This window comes from Micromys minutus, assembly GCF_963924665.1.
Source record: "Micromys minutus genome assembly, chromosome: 26".
NCBI lineage: Eukaryota > Metazoa > Chordata > Mammalia > Rodentia > Muridae > Micromys > Micromys minutus.
The window spans coordinates 26,879,612-26,902,933 of NC_137961.1; the positions used below are offsets into that span (position 1 = coordinate 26,879,612).

Sequence of the window (23,322 nt, forward strand, 5' to 3'; positions counted from 1 at the left end):
AGGTTGAAAATAATAATCTAGATAATGTTAGAATATGCCAATTTGACTATGTAGTGCTAAACACAAATTTATAAAGAACTATAAACAACAGGATTTCACTATTTAGCCTAGACTATCTTGGAAATTGTGCCTCAGCTGCCTCAGCGTTCTGATTATGGATGTGAAGCTCCATGCCAGCCTGACAATGATATATTTTTTAGGATTTTTGTTTTTTACATTGTTATTTGAGAGTTGGCAAATATATTTCTAGTTTGTAACTGAGGGAATCTTAAATATATTGTAGATAATATGATTCAGGTTTGTCACATAATGGCCAGAGAAGAAGCTAGTATAAGCCCCAAAATGGTGAATTATAATAGAGCTAGGTGTGGATGTGTGTATGTCTACATACATTTCCTATCCTTTTCACCAAAAGTAGCCAATTCTAAGTAAAATGGTTTATATGCTAATATTACTGTGATTATATGAGAGTTTGTTTTTTAGGGTATTAAACCTAGAACTTTGTCTTTGCCAGACAAGTGCTCTACCATTAGGCTCTATGCAAGTTTTTTTAAGTTTTTTTTTCTGGTTTGTTTTGTTTTTTGTTTTATTCAATTATTTTGTTTTGAGGCAGGGCCCAGCTAAGTTGCTAGGCTGGTCTTAAGTTTATTCTGTAGCCCACACTAAGTTATTTATTTCCTGTTTCCTGTGTATTTTTTCTTACATTTCAGTCCTTTCCCACTGTAGTAGCACTTTTTAAAAAATGTTCTTCTACTGGAAACAGATTTATTTTGGCTTTGTTGCTTGAGATTTTTAAGCTGATGAGTAATTTTGTTTGACTATAATGAAGACAGTACTTCCACTGAATTAATTCCTGCCAAGAAGTCAGCTAGCCATCAAATGTTACTTTTTCTGTATGTGTGAAGCTAAGTAATGACTCCAAGCACTCTGTGTCACACCCAGCCCCTAATTTCACTACATATTTTTGTTACTTGTTTAATCTCTTTGTCTTTAAACCCTGTGACTTAACTGCAATGCACCAGGTGCTTTATTTCAGTTATTCTAAGTCTGTCATTTCAGCTTCTCCTAACTATATCAGTTTCTCAAGTTGCACTATGCATACCTTTGATGCTTTGAAGGAACTGATATATGACTGGTGTCTCTTCATGATGACCTCACACATTTGGAGCAGGAAAGCCACAGAAACATCCCTACTCTTTCCCTGCATCTCAGGAGAGGTGCATGGTGTCAGTTTATCCTATTACTGGTTAACTTTGACTATGTGGTTATGGTAGCATTTTCCAGATTGTTTAGACCTATGAGATTACTATTTCCTTTTTGGTACGTGATAAATACAAAACTACAGGCATATCCTATTTTATTTTAAGCTCCAGTGTAATGACAACATATCTACTGTTCCAGAGACTGAGGTAGAAGGAAGGCAATTTAGGGACTGTTACAGCCACCCATGCTGAGATTTTGTCTCAGCAAACACAAACCAGTGTGAAAATGGGAGTGCCATTATCTTCATCTCACTTTTGCTCACTATGCTAAGCAGCTAGTGAAGACCTTGCTTAAAGCAATTGCACTAACTGGTTTTCTGGTACTTTCCTGACCTATATTTACCAGAAAAGTATCCCTTCTCTCTAATACTTGTACCAGCATAGGTACTGAAAGACTACAACCCATTTTAGCTATGTCTCATACAAATCAAGTTATCTCAGGTTTAAGATTGGATGATCTTCACTTGGGTTGTGTTCTTCAGACATATCCCATCATGTTTTGAGCAAACAATATCTTGCAGAAGATGTTTCTGTTCATGTACCTGTCTAAAACCACCTATTTTCCCTAGAAATCTAGCTGGTGTTCACGAGAAAGTGGTCACGTTTGAAACCAATCTGTATAAACTGAGTAGGTCATGAGTTCTAAGAATGCTATTTTGTCTAAGATCAAAGCAACTGCTTTTCTTTTATGAGCCATGTGAATATATTCTGCTAATTTTAAGGTCATCATTAAGAATAAACAGATCAGTAAAAAGTATATGCAGCTGAAAAGAAAACGTTTATAAATACAATAAGTTTGTAAATAGAAGTACAGTATAAGATAATTTACTTAAAAGTTTTATAAGTCATCTGTAAGGATTATCAGATGATATATTTAAAAGGTATACCTTCAGAACATTCTGTAGGGCATTGACAAAAGACATCTTTAAAGTATAAGATACATCAATGTTCATAATTGATGCTGTTTTGTGTGTATATTTCATTATGAACAGGAAAAACTTTTAAGCCAAAGGTTATTAGAATAGTGTCATAATTTAACTGAATTATGTTCTTTTTGTTTCTATAGTCATTTTGGAATTGGTTGAATAAACTACTTAAAACACTTTTTGAAAAATCAACTGGCCAAAGAAGACCTTCTGTTTCTATACCACAGGCCAAGGATCCATTAGGTTTTAGTTGGTGGATTAGTGTTCATGTAGCATCATTGTACCAGATTGATCGCCATGGTGTATTGGATCAAATGGTAAGATTTATATATGCTCAGGTCATAGGGAAATGATTTTTCTTCTGTGTTTTTCTCTGTATAATGTTTCTATAAACATCTACTAATCTTGAGGAATTGAAAGTTTATGTTTTTATTGTTTGATGAGTGAAAAGCAATTTGTAGAAGACTTGGTCTTCAATCCTGTTTCTGCTCATAAGTACTTGTATGACTTTCAGTGAACTGCTTAGGCTTTTCTGATCCTGTTTCCTCTTGGAAAAATCATGGTTTGCATTGGGTTTTATATGTAATGTTATGGACGTATTTTTTTTGGGACTGAAGGTACAGATTAAGAACACATACATTCTAGCAGAAGACCCAAGTTTTGTTCCTGTCACCTACACTCAGGGTCACAGCTCTCTGTTACTTTAGCTCCAGGGAATCTGGTGTTCTCTTAGGGCCCGCTGCAGGCAGCTGCAGTAGTATACAAACCCACACTCATACAAAGGCTTCTTTTACATAACATTTCTTTAGAGGTACATGCTTTTCTCAGTTTAACCTATTTAATAGCTATCAAGTTTGCTTCAGACAACAAAGATTTTTATCTGTTGTATGTATTGTTTAGTTGGAAACATTCTGTTATTACTTAAACTTTTTTGTGATGTAAGCCACCTAGTAAATATATTTATTTGAAACCCTATTTAATATTTATAATTTCTATATAGGGATAATTTCTGCCATTCTCAGAAGATAGAATTATACCAACATGTTAGTGCCATAAATTTGGGTTTCAGAGTCTGAGGTAGGACGGTTGATAGGCGTCTGAGGGTATCTTATGCTTCATTATGAGTTCTAGGCCAGCTTAGTATGCATAGTGAGTACCAGGACAGCCTGGACTATGGAATAAGGCCTGTCGCAAAACTCAAATCCCCAGTTAAACAAGTAGATTTCTAGTCGTCAACCCTGTAGGTCCTTGCTGATACAAAATAAATACTTAAGTTTTAGCAGTTGTCATAATTCCTTTTATGACCTATTTATTAAATACTTTTCTGGAATTGTATGCTAAAATTTAACATGTTTTAATTATTGGAATATTATAGAAACATTAAGGGAATTTAAAAATTGCCTGTAATTCTGAAGTTGTAACATAAGCATTTTTATTTTTTTCCCTTTTCAATTTTATTCATCTAAGAACACACTCCTTATTTTAATCAGTATATATAAATGTGATAATTTGTCAAGCATTTCTAAGTTGTGTTTTATATATATATATATATATATATATATATATATATATATATATATATATATATATATATATATATTATGTATAATATATATTAGGCATTATAATAGGATAAGAGGGCTTATATAAGATAAAATATTGTACTTCATCTGCTTCGGAGAATATGCTTTTAGCTTATTAATGCTTATCGGAACTGTGGTCACACTTGCAGTGAATGCTGTATTTCAGTAGAAGTATATTTTAGATATTTACCGCTGCATATTTACCGCTGCATAGTGTGTGTGTTGGGCTGTCATTGCCGTCACAGTATGTCATGCACTGGTGGTTGTGAGAACTCAGGACACCGGCGCTTTTATTATCATGGAACCAAGACAGTAAATGAATGTGCCTTTGAACTGCTTCCTCTGTGATTTTCAACATACTTTTATAAATCTAATTTATATGGAAAGATTTTTAAAAGAAACTGCCACACTTGAAAATGGAAGCTTTCTGTGATAAAGATAATAGTATATGATACATATTTATATATGCACATGTAAAATAAAGGTTGCTTTCAGGTGTGCATTGTCAGAGTTTCCAGTATTTCTGAACTTCGTTATGGCTTTAAAAAAAAGTCTAGCTTTTTCCACTAGTAATTGTTCTTATTAGGTGTGAAATGCATTTTGCACTTAACGTGTATTTAATAGCTCAGTAATTATTCACGTTTTAGTGTGTTAAAAAGTAGAGAAAATGATATATCCATTTTATAGGTACAGAAGTAGAGAGGCATAGTGATTAAAGGACACCTTATTTTATCACTTAGGTAAACTCGGTTATCTTTAAGAGTTTTCCTAAAGTGGTAGATTGTCTCTTAGAGGCAGATAGCATACAGATAGAATGCCCCTGAGTTCCAGTTTACCATGGGCATCCATGGTAGCTGACATTTATCCTATCTGATTTTCACTTTTATTTCCTAGTTACCTCATGAGTAATTAGATGGTCATTCTTATCGCTTGGTACCTTCAGAGTAACTCTATACAGATGTTAGTTTGGGTCTGAAGTGTATTTAAATCGTAGATTTGAAAGTTGCCTTGATGATTTTCTCTTTATGATTGTTGCTATAGCTAGCTGTCCCCTGGAAAGTGGTTGTACAGTAGTTTGCTTTTCACTGCAGAATACACGTGAGGGAGGATACACGTAACGATGGTTACGCGTTTCTCACCAGACACGTACTATGCACTCAATTAGATATTTCAACTTTTCCTAAAATTTGATGTGAAATCTTTACATTTTAAGTAAGTTTCAGATAGGGTTATTGTTTTTATAAGCCTGTAAAAACAATATGGCATCTCAGTTCTTGTATTAGAAGCTCTAGTTTTTCATTCATTTCTGTCCAGTGTTCCCTCAGCCTAGATGAGAATGTATTATCTTCTTAAAATCTCAGTCAATCTATTGTAAAACCAAACACAATTTAAAGATAAAATTCTTTTGGGCATTGCAAAAATCAATTTTGACTCCTTTTTCTGCCAAGGACATGGGGTGATCAATCAGGCACTGATGTTCCTTCTTAAAGCATTTGAAATGGTAACAAAATTAAGGTTATGAAATGTAATCTTAAAATGAGAGTTACACAAATCCCTAAGTAGTCTGCTGGAGGTGGAAAGTAGGAGTGTCTTGCTGTTTCTAGTAGGGCTCTTACTTACAGAGCTGCCTGGATTTTTAATAGTAGAATCAAAAAATAGGAAACATAGGTTCAGGTTTATGACCTCTATGTGACATTGCTTTTAGAAATTTGATATGTAGGCATTATTATGGTGAAGTAATATGCAGGGAAAACACTATCTTGATTAAATTTAAATTATGAAAAGTAAAATATGGTTTTTGTTTTATTGGGGTTTTTTTGGTACTATATTTTCTTAAGTTGGATTTGGACATGGTGGTTCCCCTTTTTTATAAAGAGAAAATGTTTCTCATTGTTGCATGTATACATACATTTAAATACATGAGTACAATTTGCTGAGTCTACCGAATGATGCTTCCATGCATGTGTGTTTAGGACTGACCACTTGCTCTTTGATGTTGGATCAGAGAGCCTCTTCCCTGAAGAAGACCAACTTTCCCTCTCTTAGCAGTCATTAGTTGCTTGTAGCCCTTCATCTTGAGATTGATCCTTGTGCAATCTTTCTCATAAACCTTCTTTTGATACATTGTTTAATTTGTTTAGATTAGAGCTATCATGTAGTCCACATTCTCAATTACCTGTGTAAGAATTACACTTGTGACATTTTTGTGACTTAAATGCCTTGATTGGACAATTAAATGTACTTATTAACATGAGCCATTTGTAAAACAAAAGCTGAATTGTGTCAACACTGTTCTGTTCCTCATTACTCAGACTTGGCTTTGGTGTTGACATCTTCTTTTTTTATTATTAATCCCTCCATTTGTTTACATCTCAAATGGTATTCCACGTCTGGTTACCCCTCCACAGCTCCCCCCCATCCCACTTCCACCCACTCCTCCCTCCCCTTTTGCCTCTGTTAGGGTGCTCTCCCACTTACCCTCTCTCTTTCCCTACCACTCCAGCATCTGCTAAACCGGGGCATCAAACCTTCACAGGTCCAAGAGCCTCTCCTCCATTTGCTATCAGTCAAGGCCATTTTCTGCTACATACGTATCTGGAGCCCTGTACATTCCTTGGTTGGAGATTTGGTCTCTAGGAGCACTGGGTGGTCTGGCCAGTCAGTACTTATGGGGTTGCAATTTTCCCTTCTGTCAGCTCCCCCACTAGGGTCCCTGAGCTCAGTCTGATGGTTGGCTCCAAGCATCCACACTGGTCAGTTGCTGGCATTACCTCCCAAGGAGCAGCCACACCAGGTTCCTGTCAGCAATCACCTCTTGGCTGTGGCAGCAGTGTTGTGTTTGGTGTCTGTACACATGATAGATCCCCAGGTGGGGCAGTAGCCAGATGGCCCTTCAGTCTCTGCTTCAGTTTTTTGTCCCTGTTCTTCCTTTAGACAAAAACATTTCTGAGTTAAAAATTTTGAGATGAGTGGGTGCCCCCATCCCTTGACCGGGAGCTGTGCCTATCTCTTGGAGGTGGTCTCTGCAGGTTCTGTCACTCCCTTCTCTGCTTATTTTGGCTATCACCATTGGGTCCTGGGAGCCTCCCATTTTCCTGGTGTCTGGGACTCTCCAGTGGCTATCCCCAGTTCCTCACCCCCCCCCACTACATATTGTTATTTGATTTCCTAACCCTGTACCTCTATCATCCCCTCCAGTACCCTTTCCTGCACTCTTCTTTCCCGCCCCCCCCCCCCCAGGTCCCCTTCTCCCTCCACTTCCCTCGATGATCCTGTTCCCCCCTCAATGCGTGACTGAAACATCTACACCCTGGTCTTCGTCCTAAGCTCCATATGGTCTGTGGGTTGAATCATAGGCATTGTGAGCTTTTGGGTCAGTATCCGCTTATAAGGGGGTACATACCACGTGTGTTCTTTTGTGACTGGGTTACCTCACTCAGAATGATAGCTTATATATAGTTCCATTCATTTGCCTAGGAATTTCATGAAGTCATTGTTTTTAATCACTGAGTAGTACTCCATTGTGGAAATGTACCACATTTGCTGTATCTATTCCTTGAAGGACATCTGTTCCTTCCAGCTTCTGGCTATTATAAATAAGGCTGCTACGAACATAGTAGAGCATGTGTCCTTGTTGTATGTTGGACATTTTCCTTTCTTCATAATGGTCTACAAGTTGTAAAATGAACAAATTCTTCCCTCCCCAAACTGCTTTTGGCCATGGTATTTACCATAGCAATAGAAGCAAGTTAGACATGGATCTCAAGCTGACTAGTCATTGGCTGGCCACTCTGATCGTTGCTGCGCTACCTTTACCCCAGCACATCTAGTAGGTAGGGTAGGTTGTAGGCTGACGGTTATGTGGCTGTGACCGAGGCCCTGCACTGGAAGTCTTGCTTGGTTACAGGAGGTGGCCAGTTCAGGCTCTGTATCCCCATCGCTCAGAGTCTCACCTAAGGTCACCTTCATAGATTTCCTGGGAGTTTCTGTTGTATTCGTTTTCTGCCTTGTCCCTGAGATGTGCCCCAGAACAGCCATTCTATTTTCTCTCCCAGGACCCAACCGGATCTCTCCTATTGTTCCCCCATCTCCCCTTCACCCTTGAAATTTATTTTATTTCTCCTTCCCAGGGAGAGTCATGTGTCCTGTCATCTACCTTTTTCCCCTGCTTGAGTACTTCTGCTTGAGCCCTCCTTGAGTCTTAGCTTCTCTGGGTCTGTGGATTGTGGATTTTTGTAGCTCTACAGAGCTAATATCCACTTATAAGTGAATACATACCATGTTTGTCTTTCTGGGTCTAGATTACCCTTCTCAGGAATTTTTTCTAGTTCCATACATTTGTCTGCAAATTTCAATATTTCGTTGTTTTAACAGCTGAGTAATACTCCATTTTGTAAATAGACCACATTTTCTTTATCCATTCTTTAGTTGAGATAAGTTGAGGGACATCTAGGTTTTTAGTTTGACTTTAAGGAGAAAAGCTTCTTGACCCATGTGACTAGAATGAACTCATTCCTGACACTACCTGGAGAGCTAAGACCCAGAGACTGGATAGCTTAGAGACCTAGGGTAGAACAGCACATGAATGGGAAAGAAAGGTCAATGAAATGATTTCTCATGATAGTCTGCTAGACTAATAGATTGGTGCCTACCTCAGTTGTCCACAGAGGCTTATTCAGCAACTGATGGAAATGTATACAGAGATCCACAGCCAGCCATTAGGTAACGCTCAGGAAGTTCTGCAAAAGAGGTGGAGGAAAGATTGTATGAGCCAGAGCAGTCAAGATCACCACATGAAGATCATCTGAACCAACAACCAGGGAGCCTGCTTCAGACTGCCATAGGCCCTGCGCATATGTTACTGTTGGGTAACTTGATCTAACAGTGGGATCCCTATAGTGGGAGTTGGGGCTATCTCTGACTTTGTTGCCTGCTTTTGAGACCCTTTCCTTCATCCTAGGATGCTCCATCCAGCCTTAATACAAGGGGAGGTGCCTAGTCTTACTGCTCTTGATATGCATGGCTGGTTGATATCCATGGGAGGCCTTCCCTTTCCTGGGAGTGGGGACCAGGAAGAGTGGTTACTGGGGGGAGATGGGGGGAGGAGTGGAACTAGTCAGAATGTAAAACAAAGAAGAATGATTAAAAATATTCTAAAAGTAGGATGAGTAAGAAGTACCTATGGTAGAGAATAGGTAGAGTACCAAATGAAGAGTTTCATTACTTCTCTCATGGGGAGTCAGGACATACTAACCAGCCATCATTGACAGTATTCAGAGTGTGTTCTTAACCAAGGTAGGCTATATCTTTAGGGTTTGTAGGTTTTTTTTTTTTTTGTTTGTGTTTGTTTTTGTTTTTGGTATTTTTGACTTACATTACATATGCATGACCTATAAGTGCCCGTAGAGTTGATCTCTAGGCCAGCTGACCCAAAGTCATACTATTAGTCTATGGGGTTGAATCAAACCCTGCTCTAAGCCTCCATGAGTATGACCAGCCTCTTCTCTGTCTTATCTTCAAACTAATACGATAGGCCCCCAAACCAAGGTGTTCCTTCTAGGCTTTGGTATTCTGATGGCTCAGAGATGAGCTATCATTTTGAAGAATTAAGTCATTACTTTAATAATTGTTATATAACAAAAATATCTCTCAGTTTCTAAGAGTTGGGGATTTTTTAGGGCATTATCTAGGTGGTTCCTACCTCAGGATCTTGTCATGTAGAGGCAGTTCTGAAGGCTTACTTGGGGCTGGAGGATTTTGGCAGATTGTTTTAGTTTCCTATCTTATGGATTCAGGCCTTCTCACAGGAGGGGTGTTTCCTTGATTAAGTTCAAAATTATCAAGTTGGAAGCTTCATGGAAGCGACATACTGCCCATCTATAGTAGCAGAGGGAATTATAAATGCCTCAGTCCAAGGGCTAGTGATCATAAAAGGCTATCTTAGTTGCTGACTACTACTGTTAATATGTTTCTTTTAGTAATGAAGTATTGGTTTAGTGCAGCTAGCATCTTAAGTAAATATTTTCCAGCCTTTTTGAAAGACAAATAGTGAATATATCTTTTATTAATTAGAGCTGATCTTTATAAATATAGTCATCTAACAGTCTGATAGGACTCTATACCTTGATTGATTGATTGATTGAGAGGACCTCCTGAGTAGCCCTGGCTGGCTTGAAACAAGATCAGACTAGCCTGCCCTTGAACTCAAAGAGCTCTGCCTCCCGACTGCTAGTATCAAAAGTGTACACCACCAAGTGCTGTATCTTTATTTTTAGGACTCTAGCTTTTATTTTTTTAAACGTTTTTGATATTAGGAATTACTTGTTTTATATTTTTTTAAGTGCTTTTTATTGCTTCTGGTTTTAACAAGTGCCCACATATCTTAGTCTCTAAGGACTGAGTATGCTGTGAGAACATCCTCCAGGCGCTCTTGTTAGAAATGTGAAATTTTGTAAACCTTTATAAAAGTCCACTGTAACTTTCTTCCTTGGTGCATAGAGTCATGCATAGAATTGAAACTGCTAGATAGATGACCATTTGTTAAATTAAAGCATTATCAAGGTTGGACCAAAAAAGAAAATCTTCCCGCCATATAATAATCAAAGCACTAAATATATACAACAAAGAAAGAATATCAAGTTTTCTTTATGTGTAAAAATACATAGAAGCTTCAATTTAAGAAGATAGATTATATTTGGGTTATTATAATAAAATGAAGGAAAACCTCATGTGTAAGGAGAGTAGGGAAGACCGTCATGTAAATACATGATTGCTATATCACTTTCTCAGTTAGATTATATGTAACAATAAATTATTTAAAATATGATGAGCCTGTTTAGATGTACTACTTTTATAAAATATGTCCATATACAATTCCTATTAGAAATTAAAACTGTAGATTTATTTTTTCCAAATATGTATGTTGGCTAAGATTTTACAGAAAGAAATTAAAGACATTACAAAGGTATTTTAACTATAGAATTTTACACTTGTACCATACTTTTAAATATGCACATAATCAATAACAAAAGTTTAACATAGCAGTATTTTCTCTTTTCAGAGACAGATGGAATCAAATTGGAGCTTTATAGAAGAACTTTTGAAGCAGTCTGTCGCCGTTCAGGTATGCGGCTAAAGCGAGGTGGTGTGCGGCTTCTGCATTTTATAGTGTAAATTTTACTTACAAGAGCTAAACAAACTTAAAGTGATTTAAATAATAATTTATTACAAATCTGAGATCCTTTGAAGGGTCAACAAAGTAATTCATATTAAATCCTGTAGAGATTTTTATTTTTAACACTGAATTTGTCAGTTAAAGGACAAAGATAATTATCTTAGTTTGTGACTTTGAAAGAATGTATTCAAAATAAGTGGAAGATGCTTTGGAGTCATAAGGCATTCCTAACTGTGTGATAGCAAGCCAGGCGACATGATGAAGGAGAGAGTTGGTGGTATTGGAAATGCCGCTCTATCCTCCTCACAGCAGGAAGGTGACTTGCCTCGCAGAGCAATTTGTCTTACAGGCTCGAATCGTACTCTCACTGATAAGGTCCTCGTTTCTGAGCACTCATTTCATACCTTATCATTTTTCTTTCCGCAGAGCTGTTAACGTGGTGCTTCATGGCCCAGAGGTCAGACTTGACCTCCTTTAAAATAGTTTTAAATGCACTGTTCATCTCATCTTTAAATATGTTGTAGCTCTGTAAAGTTCTATAATGTAAGTAACCCTTTATGGAAGGTTATGGTGTGGAATATTTTTTAATTTGGGGAACAAATTGCTTTTCTGTTAGTGAAGATTAAGTAAAACTTGAATTGACATAAATAGCATAATGAAAAATAAGGCTTTGTGTGTGTGTGCTTATAGAAGTGATGTATATGAAAACTAAGCCATCTCTCCACACCAAAAAACTGGATATCTGAAAACATTGCAAATGATTGAAGGTACATGTGCTGTCTGTTAACTGTACATGAACATAAATGTTCCTAGTGTGGACCTTACCAGTTATGAGCTAGATGTCTGCTAGAGCTCCAGTAGCTTAATTTTTAAATATTTCCCTAGCCACTGTAAAGGTATTTTTGTTTCATATTTTTCTGTATAATTTTAATTGCCTTTTTCTGAGAATTTTAATGTATGAGTACTGTATTTTGTCATTCCCTCCCTTCTGAATCTTCCCGAATCTACTCGAAATTAAATTTATTTTTAATGACTCACAGAACTTTGTGTAAACGAAGTGCAAGTAACTTCAGTACAGTGTAGATAGTGTTAGTGTCTAGTAACAGTTGGGACAGTTAGAATCAGAAACTGGAAGGTTCCATTTCCTAGTTAAGCAGAAATTACATGTGTGCTTGGAACTTTCAAGCCTGGAGTTTCAGTGATTTGAGCAAACCAAGATAAATTAATAATGCTTCTTGAGCAGAAAGGTCTTGACAGAACTATGGAAGTTAAATGCTATCGCTCCCAAAGTTAGATCTAGCTAAGCTTGCTGTAGTAAGTTGCTAGTTAGTTTAAAAATAAATCTTATATTGATGATTTTGGATAGTTATGTATAGTGAAATTAGCCAGTTATATATACCTGTAGCTATAAATAAGTAATTTGTCCTTAAACTGACATCTTCATATAGTAACTAACCAAAACATTTACTATTTCATTATCATGTTTGTCTAATGAAACATGCCCAAATTTAATATACTTGGCTTTCATTATTCAAAATAAAACAGGAATACAGTCTTTTATAAAAGTTAAAAGTATTTTTTGAAGCAAATATGTCAATTATAAGTAAGATATAATGGGGACAGTTAGTAGATAGCTCTCATTTTCTTTCTGTTTGTCTTTGGCAAATAACAAAATGTAGTTAATGGTAATGATAGTCTTGTGCTCACGATGTTGTTTGTGTTTATGTTCTACCCCTAGCTAGGAAATGTCATAGTCAGGATCTGCATCTTCTCATATAGTTTCCGACATGTGTGGAAAACCTCTGTGTTCTCTAGTATTTTTGTTACTTCTCTCTGATTAATGTAATGAGGAATTACAATGAAATGAATAAAAGGTATTCCTAGGTATTTTCACCTTATTCTAGGTTTCTTTTGTGGTGATGATCTTAAGTAAGGATGTTTACTGCGTCCTCTATTCCTCCCATGCTGTGTTCCTGCCTTAACTGCCTGAAACTGAAGACTGGCAAGTCTGTTCTATGTGCAGTTTAGTTGATTCACACATATGGTTTAGATTAAGGGGATAGTTGAGTATAGAATGGGGAATTCTATATTGGTTGTAATTCGGTAATTGGTAAAAGCTTATAAACAAGCAAGCAATCATCTTTTATATATCACATTCTACTGATTCACTTACCTATCCTTCCAGAACAGTGAATAATATTTTGAAAACATTTTATTTTCATCTGTAGCCATTAAAGGTCAATATTTTTACAACCTCAAAAAGGTAAATCTTCTACAGTGCTATATTTAACTCTTCACAGTTGTGTATAGCACAAAGAACATAGGTTCTGGATTCAAAGAATGCAGATCAAATCTGGCATCCCCTGCACATTGTTTTCATTTTCTTTTGATATAGAGTATATTATATAATAGATTTAAGTGGTGCACCTTTCTCTTCTCCTTCCCAAACTGCCCACTTTTTTGGACACTAACAAGTTTCAGATTCCAGATAAACCCATCAGTATAAACTTTTCAAGGCACTTCATTTTTCTGCCGTACTTACAAAACTAAGCTCAGTGCTGTAAACATCAGGATGAACTTAGATCTAGATTTGCTTTCATAATAAAATCACAGTGATGGCCTTGGTTAAATGAATATGCAGGTACTTAAGGAGAAATGGTCTCAGACTCAGTATGTATGGAGGCTTTTTGATGGAGGAAGCATTGTACTGAGCCCTGAACATACTATTCTTGGCCTGAGAGAACTTGTAGATGCTTGAAGTGTGATGGACACACTTAACTCCCCCCTCTGCACGTATTCACTCCTGGTCATCATTGTTCACTTGGTCTTTCGGATTTCTGTTTTCTTCCACTTCCTGACTTACTTCCTTAAATAATGTAGACTACACAATAAATAAAGCCATTACCTTAGAAAATCTTTCATTCCCGTTCTCTTCCCTGTTTAAATCTGAAAAGTCCCATTTATCTTATCCTCCATTCTTGTCCACAAGTGGATATTGCTGGAGGAAATTCATTGTTCCTTCCTTCTTACTTGTTCAACCTGTGCATTCTTGATCATAAGAGTTAAGTAGCACTCCACTCGAGACATTTTGCAGAACTAAAAAGGAGGGAACCAGAATAAAGAGAATGTATCCTAATGACTTAATTTAGAACACTTCTGTAGCGCATTTAGCTGGACCCAGCCCACTCTTTCTTGGCACTTTATTAAGAAAGTCTACTTGGCAAATGAAAATTCCTCTATCTTTGCAAATGTGTATCTCCCAACCTCTTGGAACACTTTCTTTTTGTAGAGGAAAAAAGTAGAAAAGTTCCTGTTTCTACCAGGAACTAATTTCTTTCCATAAACACTATGTAGGGTAAGTTCTCATTTGTTGAAGGACTTTATGTATTTCCATTAAAATATGGTCTTTATCCCCTCTTATCTCCTCAGCCACCCATACTTGAGTTTCTGACATGTTCTAAGTGCTCTTGTCATAGGCATCACTTAACTTGTATATTGTTAAGTCTAAGAGTCCTTATTTTTCCTTAGTTTTTTCCAACTTGTCAGTAGCATTCAACCCTTGTCATCATTGGATGTATTTGAAATACTTGTTTAGGTTTTCATGATAACTAATTTTCTTTTCATTTCATTGGCCATTTGTTTTATAGACACATCCACATTCCTTTACTCAGTATCTAAATGTTAGAATTAAAAAAACTCTTTATTTATTCCTCATGTGTATGTGTGTTCTTTTCTTAACTTACTGGTACCTAGCCTCATAGCTCAAGAACTAGTAATATAACGTTAACGCCCAGTTTTATACTAACAACTCTGACTTATCCCCTGAATTCTGGACCTATGTGTTTTATTATGTGTACTTAGCACCTGCTTGTGGGTGCCCTATGCATTTCCCTCCTTAACTTTTCACTATTCTTTGCCACAACCCATTTTATAAAGGCTGAAATCTATGAGTTTTTCTTAGTTATCTTCTTCTGCTTCTTTTTCACACCCATCTCTGGAGTTGTTCTCTTATTTCAGACTTGGAGCTTTCCAGAGTCCTTCCTGTCATCTTGTTTTTAAATATTGTAATTACATGTATTTACGTTTGTGCTGTGTGGATGCTCATGGGCCATGGACTGTGTCATAAAAATCAGAGGATGACTTGCAAGAGCCACTTCTTGCCTCTTGCTCTGTGGGTTCTGGGAATCAAACTCCATGTGGCTGCTAGTGTCCATTTCTCTCAGCCTCCGAAGAATTCCTTTTCCTTATTTCTTTCTTTGCTAGTGACACTAGACCCTCCTGAATGTTAGGTAATACTTTGCAACTCTACCACTTGCTAGCATCAATGTGGTGGTTTTCTTAAGAGCAAATATAGTTCCCTGAAATAATTTGCCTAATTCTTAAGATACTGTCAGCTTTCTGAATTTTTGTACATTTTAATTATTATATCATTTCACATTCCTTTATTTGTATTTGTTTTTTATTTTTTTTTTTTTTTTTGTTCTTTGGGTTTCTAATATGAGTTTTCAGATATCTGTTCTATGGGTTTTTTGTTTTTTGTTTTTTTTTTTTTTAAGTAACTGAATTAGAAACTTTCCATTATCTGAATATGCTAGCTGTCTCCAAGTAAGTTTTGTTTTATGTCCAGTCTTCTTGAAGGTTGTAAAAGGCCATGATTTGATGATACATATTCTTCATCTTTTTATTGGTAGGTTGTTCAGTACATTATCAAATGATAATCATGTTACCAGAACCATCATCTACTGCTTTATGACTTCAGTTTTATTTTTAGGATGGTATACTAGAAGAACAGTTGCGAATGCATCTCCATTGTTGTTTGACACTTTGTGACTTCTGGGAGCCAAACCTTTCAGTTGTCACCATTTTATGGGAGTATTATTGTAAGAACCTGGTAAGTAAATAGAATATGATTTGCTCCAAAAATTTGAAATTTACAATGCTAGAGGGGAAATTTATGATTTAATTTTGAGAAATACAAATTTTAAATACTAGTTTTTGTTTGTAGTAGGATGTAGCTTGCAAGTGTTTTTTTTTTAATCTTTCATAAACATTGTCTGTAGAAAACTGGCATAAAAAATTGGCGTTCGATGTCTCTTCTCTTTTGAAAGGGTAATCAAAGTCACCAGAAGTCCAGGATCATACAAATTACAAATCTTTACTTATAAATTAAAAAATAAAAATTTATTTAAATTTTTTTTAGATTTTTATTTATGTGTATGTATTTTGTCTGCATGTATGTTTGTGCCATATGTGTGTGCAGTGTCTTCAGAGGCCAGAAGAGGCTGGTTAGTGATGATGGGAGTCACCATGTGGGTGCTGGGAATTGAACTTGTGTCCTTTGGAAGATCACACACTACTGGTCCATCTCTCCAGCTCCTCTCACTTATTATAATATCATAATGCTTGTGTTTTGATACAGTTGATAGTCACTTGTTCATAATAAGAATCAATCTTAGTATCTGAGTAGTCTTTAAGCTAATTGATAGCTATATACATTATATACATACTGGTAAGAAAAACGTCAAAATACCATGTAACACAGGACAGATTTTTATTGTTCTCTGTGAACATAGAAGAAGATTGCGGTCGTCTGGGCTGAAGGTACAGTCTAAACATTCGTGGATATAAGAGGACATTGTTCATTCCTCTTGTGCTTCTGAAGGGAATAGAATGACTTGGAGAGGTGGTCCATGAGTCTGATAGGCTGAGCATTGAATTCTAGTTAATTCAGAAAATACTAGAAATCTCCGATGTGACATGACATATGTTTCACAGTGTGCTGCATGTAAATGAATGAAGTACAGTGGATTAGTAATGTACACAGATAATGTGGCTCAAAGAAACTGGATTTAGAAAAGAGAGGAAGAATTAGGAAAACATGAAGACATCTGAAAACCTCAGTTTTGCAAGTAAGAAGAAAGGGTTTAGAATGTTAGAATTCTGGGATAAATAGATAACTTCTTTCTCAGGATAATGGTAATAGGAAGTATTACAGCAAATACTAAGTTTTATTTGTATCTAGAGATCATTAAATTAGAAAATTTTGTGTGAAATATAGTATAGGATGGTTGGAGAAATGACAGATTTTGAACAAAATGTTCTAAGGTTGTGGAGGAGTATTTTGTCCCAGAGGCTTGGGAAGTAGTTCACAGAATGTCAGAATCCAATTTCAAGTAACTCCATTGTCCAGAGAATAGAAAAGCATAGAGTAAATTAAATTCTAATAAGTGATTTATTTATTAGGAAGTGCTACAATTTCATAAAGTCACCGTCCTCTAGATGGACATTAGTGTTTGCTAAAACTAATCAGAAGAAGCTGTGGGGAACTGATGTTGGCAGATTGGTCAACAGTCTGATCAACCTTCACATCATGGAAGGTGCATCTTTTTATGGAATGCAGTAGGAGCTATTCAGTACTACCAGTGATAAGTGCCAGCCAAAACCTTCAGGGTGGTCAAGCTGTCTTTATTGATAACACTATTGCTAGTGAGTAAACCAGAATGCACTGTGTATGTGTCGGAAATGGTCAAAGAACCAAATCAACGAAATAAAAATTTAAGTGACCTTAAAGGGATACAAGCATGAGAAATTGTACTACTAATGACCATATATTAAAAAAGGAAAATCACATACATGCTTGGTTGACACTTGTACATGAATATTCATTGTAGCACTATTTGCAGTCCTCAAGTTAGGGAATCAGCTATGAATGTCCATAAGAAGATGGATGAATTCTTTCCTTTTGTGGCCATTGCTAGAGTAGTAGCAGCTACCAGATGAAGTCTACTCTTTTTGACCTTACTAAAGCAAGAACTGTAAAAGCATTATAGTGCAAGTCTTCCCATTTGGGGAAAGTTCTTATTTTGCAAAAACCTGAGACAGAAGCTCAGTTTTTAATCTGTGCCCATCCAAAGTGTTAGTGAAATTCAGGTCATTTAAACATGCTATAAAGATAAGCATGTCAGCAAAAGCAGTCTCCTTTACAGAGGGACATTGTCGTCCTCCCTGGGTACTAATGGAACTTGAAGATACTTGCACCAGCAAAGTGCTCACCAGCCTAAATAAACAAAGATGTCGACTTAATATACTGTGCACTGTGGAAGGTTATTTTTGTATGATTCCAATGCTGATTTCTCTGCCCCCCATATCTGGTTGCAATCCTGACATGGCATTGTAATGTTAAGAATCTCTAACTCAAAGTTGTGTAAACATTGCTTTGCATTTATTCTCTGATTTATCAGTAAAAGCTGATCAGCCAATGACTGAGCAAGGGAGAGAATAAGATTGGACTTTTATTCCAGTGGGCGGGGGGCAGGGAGAGGACAGAGAGACAAAGGTGGGGGAGGAAGAGAACATTCAGCCTAGTCCAGAAGACAGCATGGGAACACACTGGAGCAGAGAGAGCCCAACCAATACTAACATGCAAGTATCTCAGGGAGGTAGCCATATTATCTCAGAGGATTAGAATAGATTAATAACTACTAAGATATTGTGATATAAAGCTTATTAAATAAATCTTATAGTCTCATTTATTTGGGAGGTCGCTGGGATAAAGAAAAAAATTAAAATTGCTCTAACACAAAGACATTTAAAAACTCCTTGAATAGAAAGCCAAATCAAACAAACCAGGTTGAAAAGGGAAAATAAATAAACGATTAAGAAGGTGCAATACATATCCCTTTTATGAAAAATGACTTATGATAAAAGGTGGATAAAGGAATTTGATGGATATACACAATGAAGTTTATTTTACCATGAGGAGGAACATTTTTGTAATTTGGAAGTATCATTATGGTAAATGAAATATGCTAGACTTAGACAAATTTCTCATACGTTCTATCATAAATGAAATCTAAATTTAACTAAAACAAGGTATCAAGGACAGGCAGGGTAACAAATGCCTTTAATCCCAGCACTTAAGGTGAAGGCAAGCAGTCTTTGGGAGTTTGAGGCTAGCCTGGTATATTTACTGAGTTCTAGGACAGCCAGGGCTAACATAGAGAAACCTTGTATTAGAAAAACAAAACAAAACAAACAAAAACCAAGGCTTCAAAAAAAAAGGATGTTTTTTGGATAACAAAAGGAACTAGTCAGAGTGAACGGTAAGGGGAACTAAGTATGTGATCAGACCTACCATATAAGATGGTTTAAATGAGAAATATCTTCCATATTCCCAGTCATTTAAATATTAGTTTCCCAGTTGGTGGCTCTTTGGATAGGGTTAGAAGATACAGTCTTGCTGGAGGAAGTTTGTTACTAGGGACATGTTTTGAGATTTCAAAGACGAGCACCATTCTCAGTTTCCTTCTGATTCCTGTTTGTGGTTCAAGCAGTTAGTGCTCAGCAGCTCCAGCTGTGTTGCTTGCCTGCTTGTTACACTTCTCTGCCATGGTAGATCCTGTCCTCTAGAACCCTAAGCCATGTATGCGGCCTTCCACAAGTTGTCTAATGCTTTTCACAGTGATAGAAAAGTAACCAATACAACATACTGTACACGTATGAAAATGTCATGATGAAATCCATTGCTTTGTATAATAAAGCTTTATATTAAGAGCTCATAATCCAAAACTTAAATTACATAACAAAAACATTGAGAAATGTGGAAAAATAGGTTTTAAGGGACATAGCTTCAATGGACAAATCACCTGGTAAAACACCTTTTGGGGGAAAATACAAAATTTAACGACCCCTTTATGTTCTCTGTTTATATGTAATTAAAAGAATTCTGGAGTATATATATTACCATTTAATAAAATGTTTGTAATTACAACGGGTCAAACTTTTATGAGCTGATTAGTATTTGCAGCTTTTATTTTATTTACTAATAAACTCGAGCTTATAAAAGCTGTGTTGTACTTTTGCTTCTTTTGTCTGTAGAATAGCTCCTTCAGCATTTCTTGGCTTCCTCTGAAAGGCCTTACTAGTATCATCAAGTCGCCACTGTCCCTGCTTGCACTGGTGAAGAACTGCTGCTGTGAGACACAAGGCCCGGACCTCTATAAAGCCAGCAGCAGTTACATCATCTTTCTGTGCATTTTGGCAAAGGTTGTTAAGAAAGCAATGAAAAACAGTGGACCTCATCCTTGGAAACAAGTTAAAGGAAGGTACGTGCTGCAGAGTATCTTTTTGTCATGAGTATTCATTCAGCAGTATTCACTAGTACATTTGGAAGTGTAGCTGTATTTTTAAGTTAACTTATGATTGGGGCCTTTGCACACTTAAAATGTATTCCTTAACCTAGGATGCCAATTTTTTTTTTGTCTTTCCAATATATTATAAAGAGGAACAAACGTAATATCCATAGATTAGAGGGTGTCAGTTTCTTATTCATCTAAGTATCCCTGAAAATTGGAATTCTGTGTATTGTTTTTTCAATATTGTCTTAAGGTTTTTTATTCCTGCACAAACATCATGACCAAGAAGCAAGTTGGGGATGAAAGGGTGTACTCAGCTTACACTTCCACATTGCTGCTTATCACCAAAGGAAATCAGGACTGGAAGGCAAGCCGGTCAGGAAGCAGGAGCTGATAGAGAGGCCCTGGAGGGATGTTACTTACTGGCTTGCTTTCCCTGGCTTGCTCAGTTGCTGTTATATAGAACCATGATCTACCAGCCCAGGGATGGCACCACCCACTATGGGCTGGGCCCTCCTCCCTTGATCACTAGTTGAGAAAATGTCTTACAGCTGGATCTCATGGAGGCATTTCCTCAACTGAGGCTCCTTTGTGATAACTCCAGCTTGTGTCAAGTTGACACAAAACCAGCCAGTACAAATATGTAAGTCTTTTATTGTCCCCAAATTGTACTTTTGATCAGGATCTTGTTTCTGGAGCTAGGAAACTGAGGTCTCCCTCTTTAGCATGCTGCACGGTTCTTTTCTCAGACACACAGATGCCATCCAAAAACTTTCTGATTTCCTTATGTTTAACTGTTGTGGCTGCAGAATCAGAGCCACTGGGTTTGAAACAAGCTCAATATCATTTCCTTCAAGGATTAATTCATCCTTCTGGGCTGGAGAGACAGAACAAGCAACACCTGTCCTCATCCGGACCCTCGGGTGTATTTTTCACCCACGAAATTTTGGATTTCAACCAAAGACCCATTCTGAAAAACGACGTTGATAGGGAAGTGAGCACACACAGACCTCATCTTTTAACGGAAGCCCAGTGTGACACCCTTGATCATGTTCTGAACATGACTGCACATGGTTCTGACAGTGGCCAGTTCCTTTCTGTTACCCTACCATTTGTCAACACAGAGCCTTTTCTTTTTCTTTTCAAGAAAATTCAGCTCTACATTGATGTGACTGAAGTCTCTCTGCAGAGTTCCCCTGGGGCCCTTCACAATGAATGACTGTGTGCCCCTTTCAGAGTGATGTCTATATTTTCTGCAATGTTGACCTTCTGATTGCTGTGAATGGTCTTCATTCTCAAAATAGATGGGCAAAGAGAGTGGAATTCTGTGTATTAAACACCAGAGTATTAGGAACAGTTTTGGCTACAATTAGTTGTAATGTTATAATTTTTTGCTTTAGTTTATTGAAAGTGATAGAATTTTATTTTATTTTTTTTTAATAAGAATTTTATTTTTTTATTTTTAAAAATCTTTATGGTGCATTGGTAGCTATTAGGTTTGTAGTTTGATTTTTAAAAAATATTTATTTTATTTTTATTATTTTGGTGTGTGTGTGTGTGTGTGTGTGTGTGTGTGTGTGTGTGTGCTCACATATTTCTGAGGTTAGTATCCTTTGGAGCTGGAGTATAAGCAGTTGTAAGTTGTTCATGTGAGTGCTGGGAATTGAATTCTGGTCTTCTATAAGAACAATTTTTTTTAAACCACTGAGCCATCTTCTCAGCCTCAATAAGGTTTGGTTTTGTTTTGTTATTGTTGTTGTTGTTTTGGGTTATTTTGAGAAAGGGTTTCTTAATGTAGCCCCGGCTGTACTGGAATTTACTCTGTAGACCAGGCTAGCTTAGAACTCAGTCTCTTTCCATGTGTGTATGGATATAAACTACTTGTTTTCAATTTCCATGACTACATGGAAACCCTCCTTTTTAAAGTCTTTGTCTTTGCAGTATACTAATATCTGATACTTTCTTGTTTTGTTTGGTAAGAACTTTGGGGGAGAAAATCTTCCTCTTTCTGACATAAAATTTTTAAAAATTATTCAGTGAGTTGGATGTGGTAATATGCCCCTCTAGCATTTGAGAAGTAAGCCAAGAGAGTTGTTACCTCAGATTGTCCTTAACTACATAGAGTACATGACCAGCTAGACTGGATGAAGACTTCTCAAGCATGAGTATTTCTATGAAAAACATAATATCCTTAGTTAAGTCCATTAGTTAAGGAAATTATTGTAACAAACCAGACAACAATAAGCCAATACTATATACTAACCAGTGTAGTGTATAGTAGAATTAAATAGGTCTTAACTTTATGGAACATATTAATTCTTATATAGTTCCATTGTACACAAACATTCAATCTCTTGTATGCTTTAATTGTTTATGTTTGAACAACTAAGTATAGAAAGTACAAAACTTAGCAATCTATGAGTAAGAGGTCAGGAGGAATTGCTTTCCAATTCTAAGCCCCTGAATGTTGAGAGAAATACACATGAGCTGTTAGGTACAAAGCTGTCAGGCTTTGATGAGTGATTACATTTCTTAATGGCTGGCTTAGATGTTTGAGCACATATACTTTTTCTTTACAACTAGGTAAAAATTACCTAGCTCCCCAAATTGTTCTAAGGTACAAAATAAAACCAGGTTTTTCAGAAGGATAGGTAGGAAAATATTGAAGAAAAGTTATGAAAAATTGTTAGGTAAAATTACTATAAGAGCACCTGAAACTGTACTTAGGAGTTTTCTGATGTGACAAATGTTTGAGGTGATCAGTTTTTAAATAGGAAAGGTTTGTTTGGGCTCTTGGTTTCAGTCCATGATCCATTAAGTCTGATGCTTTGGTTGAGGCAATGCATCCCCTTGAGAACACATCACAGAGCAAAACCAACTTACCTCGCTGTCAGGGAACAGAAATCAAAAGTGACAGGAGGTGGGTGTCTCAGTGAGTACTCTAATGCTAGGTGGCCTCTCTCCTAAAAATGCCACTACCTCCCATAGTACTTCACTGATGAACAGACATTTGTGGACATTTTGAGGTTCAAGCTATAACATATACTGTCTTACTGTCAAGAAGTAAGGGAAATGATGGGAATTCAAAGGGAAAAAACTAAGTATCTTAGGAAAAGAGCATTTCCAACATCTTTGAGAAAAGCTGAATCCCATGATTGAACCGTAATGGTTTACTGTGTCAGTGCAGTGAGAAGTAGCAATAGTGACAGGGCAACATCAGAAAGAGAAAAGTTAACTTATCAT

General features: G+C 36.6%; 1 protein-coding gene across 1 annotated transcript in view; it reads left to right on the forward strand.

Annotated features, from left to right (window-relative positions):
- The window catches only part of MMS22L (MMS22 like, DNA repair protein), a gene marked incomplete at its 5' end in the record, with an annotated part of 108,216 nt that overhangs the window by 15,139 nt on the left and 69,755 nt on the right, over positions 1–23,322 (forward strand). Inside the window, 4 exons of the mRNA XM_080938565.1 lie at positions 2,329–2,505; positions 10,832–10,894; positions 15,717–15,836; positions 19,823–20,049. Of these exons, the coding sequence (XP_080794691.1) occupies positions 2,329–2,505; positions 10,832–10,894; positions 15,717–15,836; positions 19,823–20,049 (587 nt within the window). The remainder of the gene's footprint in view (positions 1–2,328; positions 2,506–10,831; positions 10,895–15,716; positions 15,837–19,822; positions 20,050–23,322) is intronic.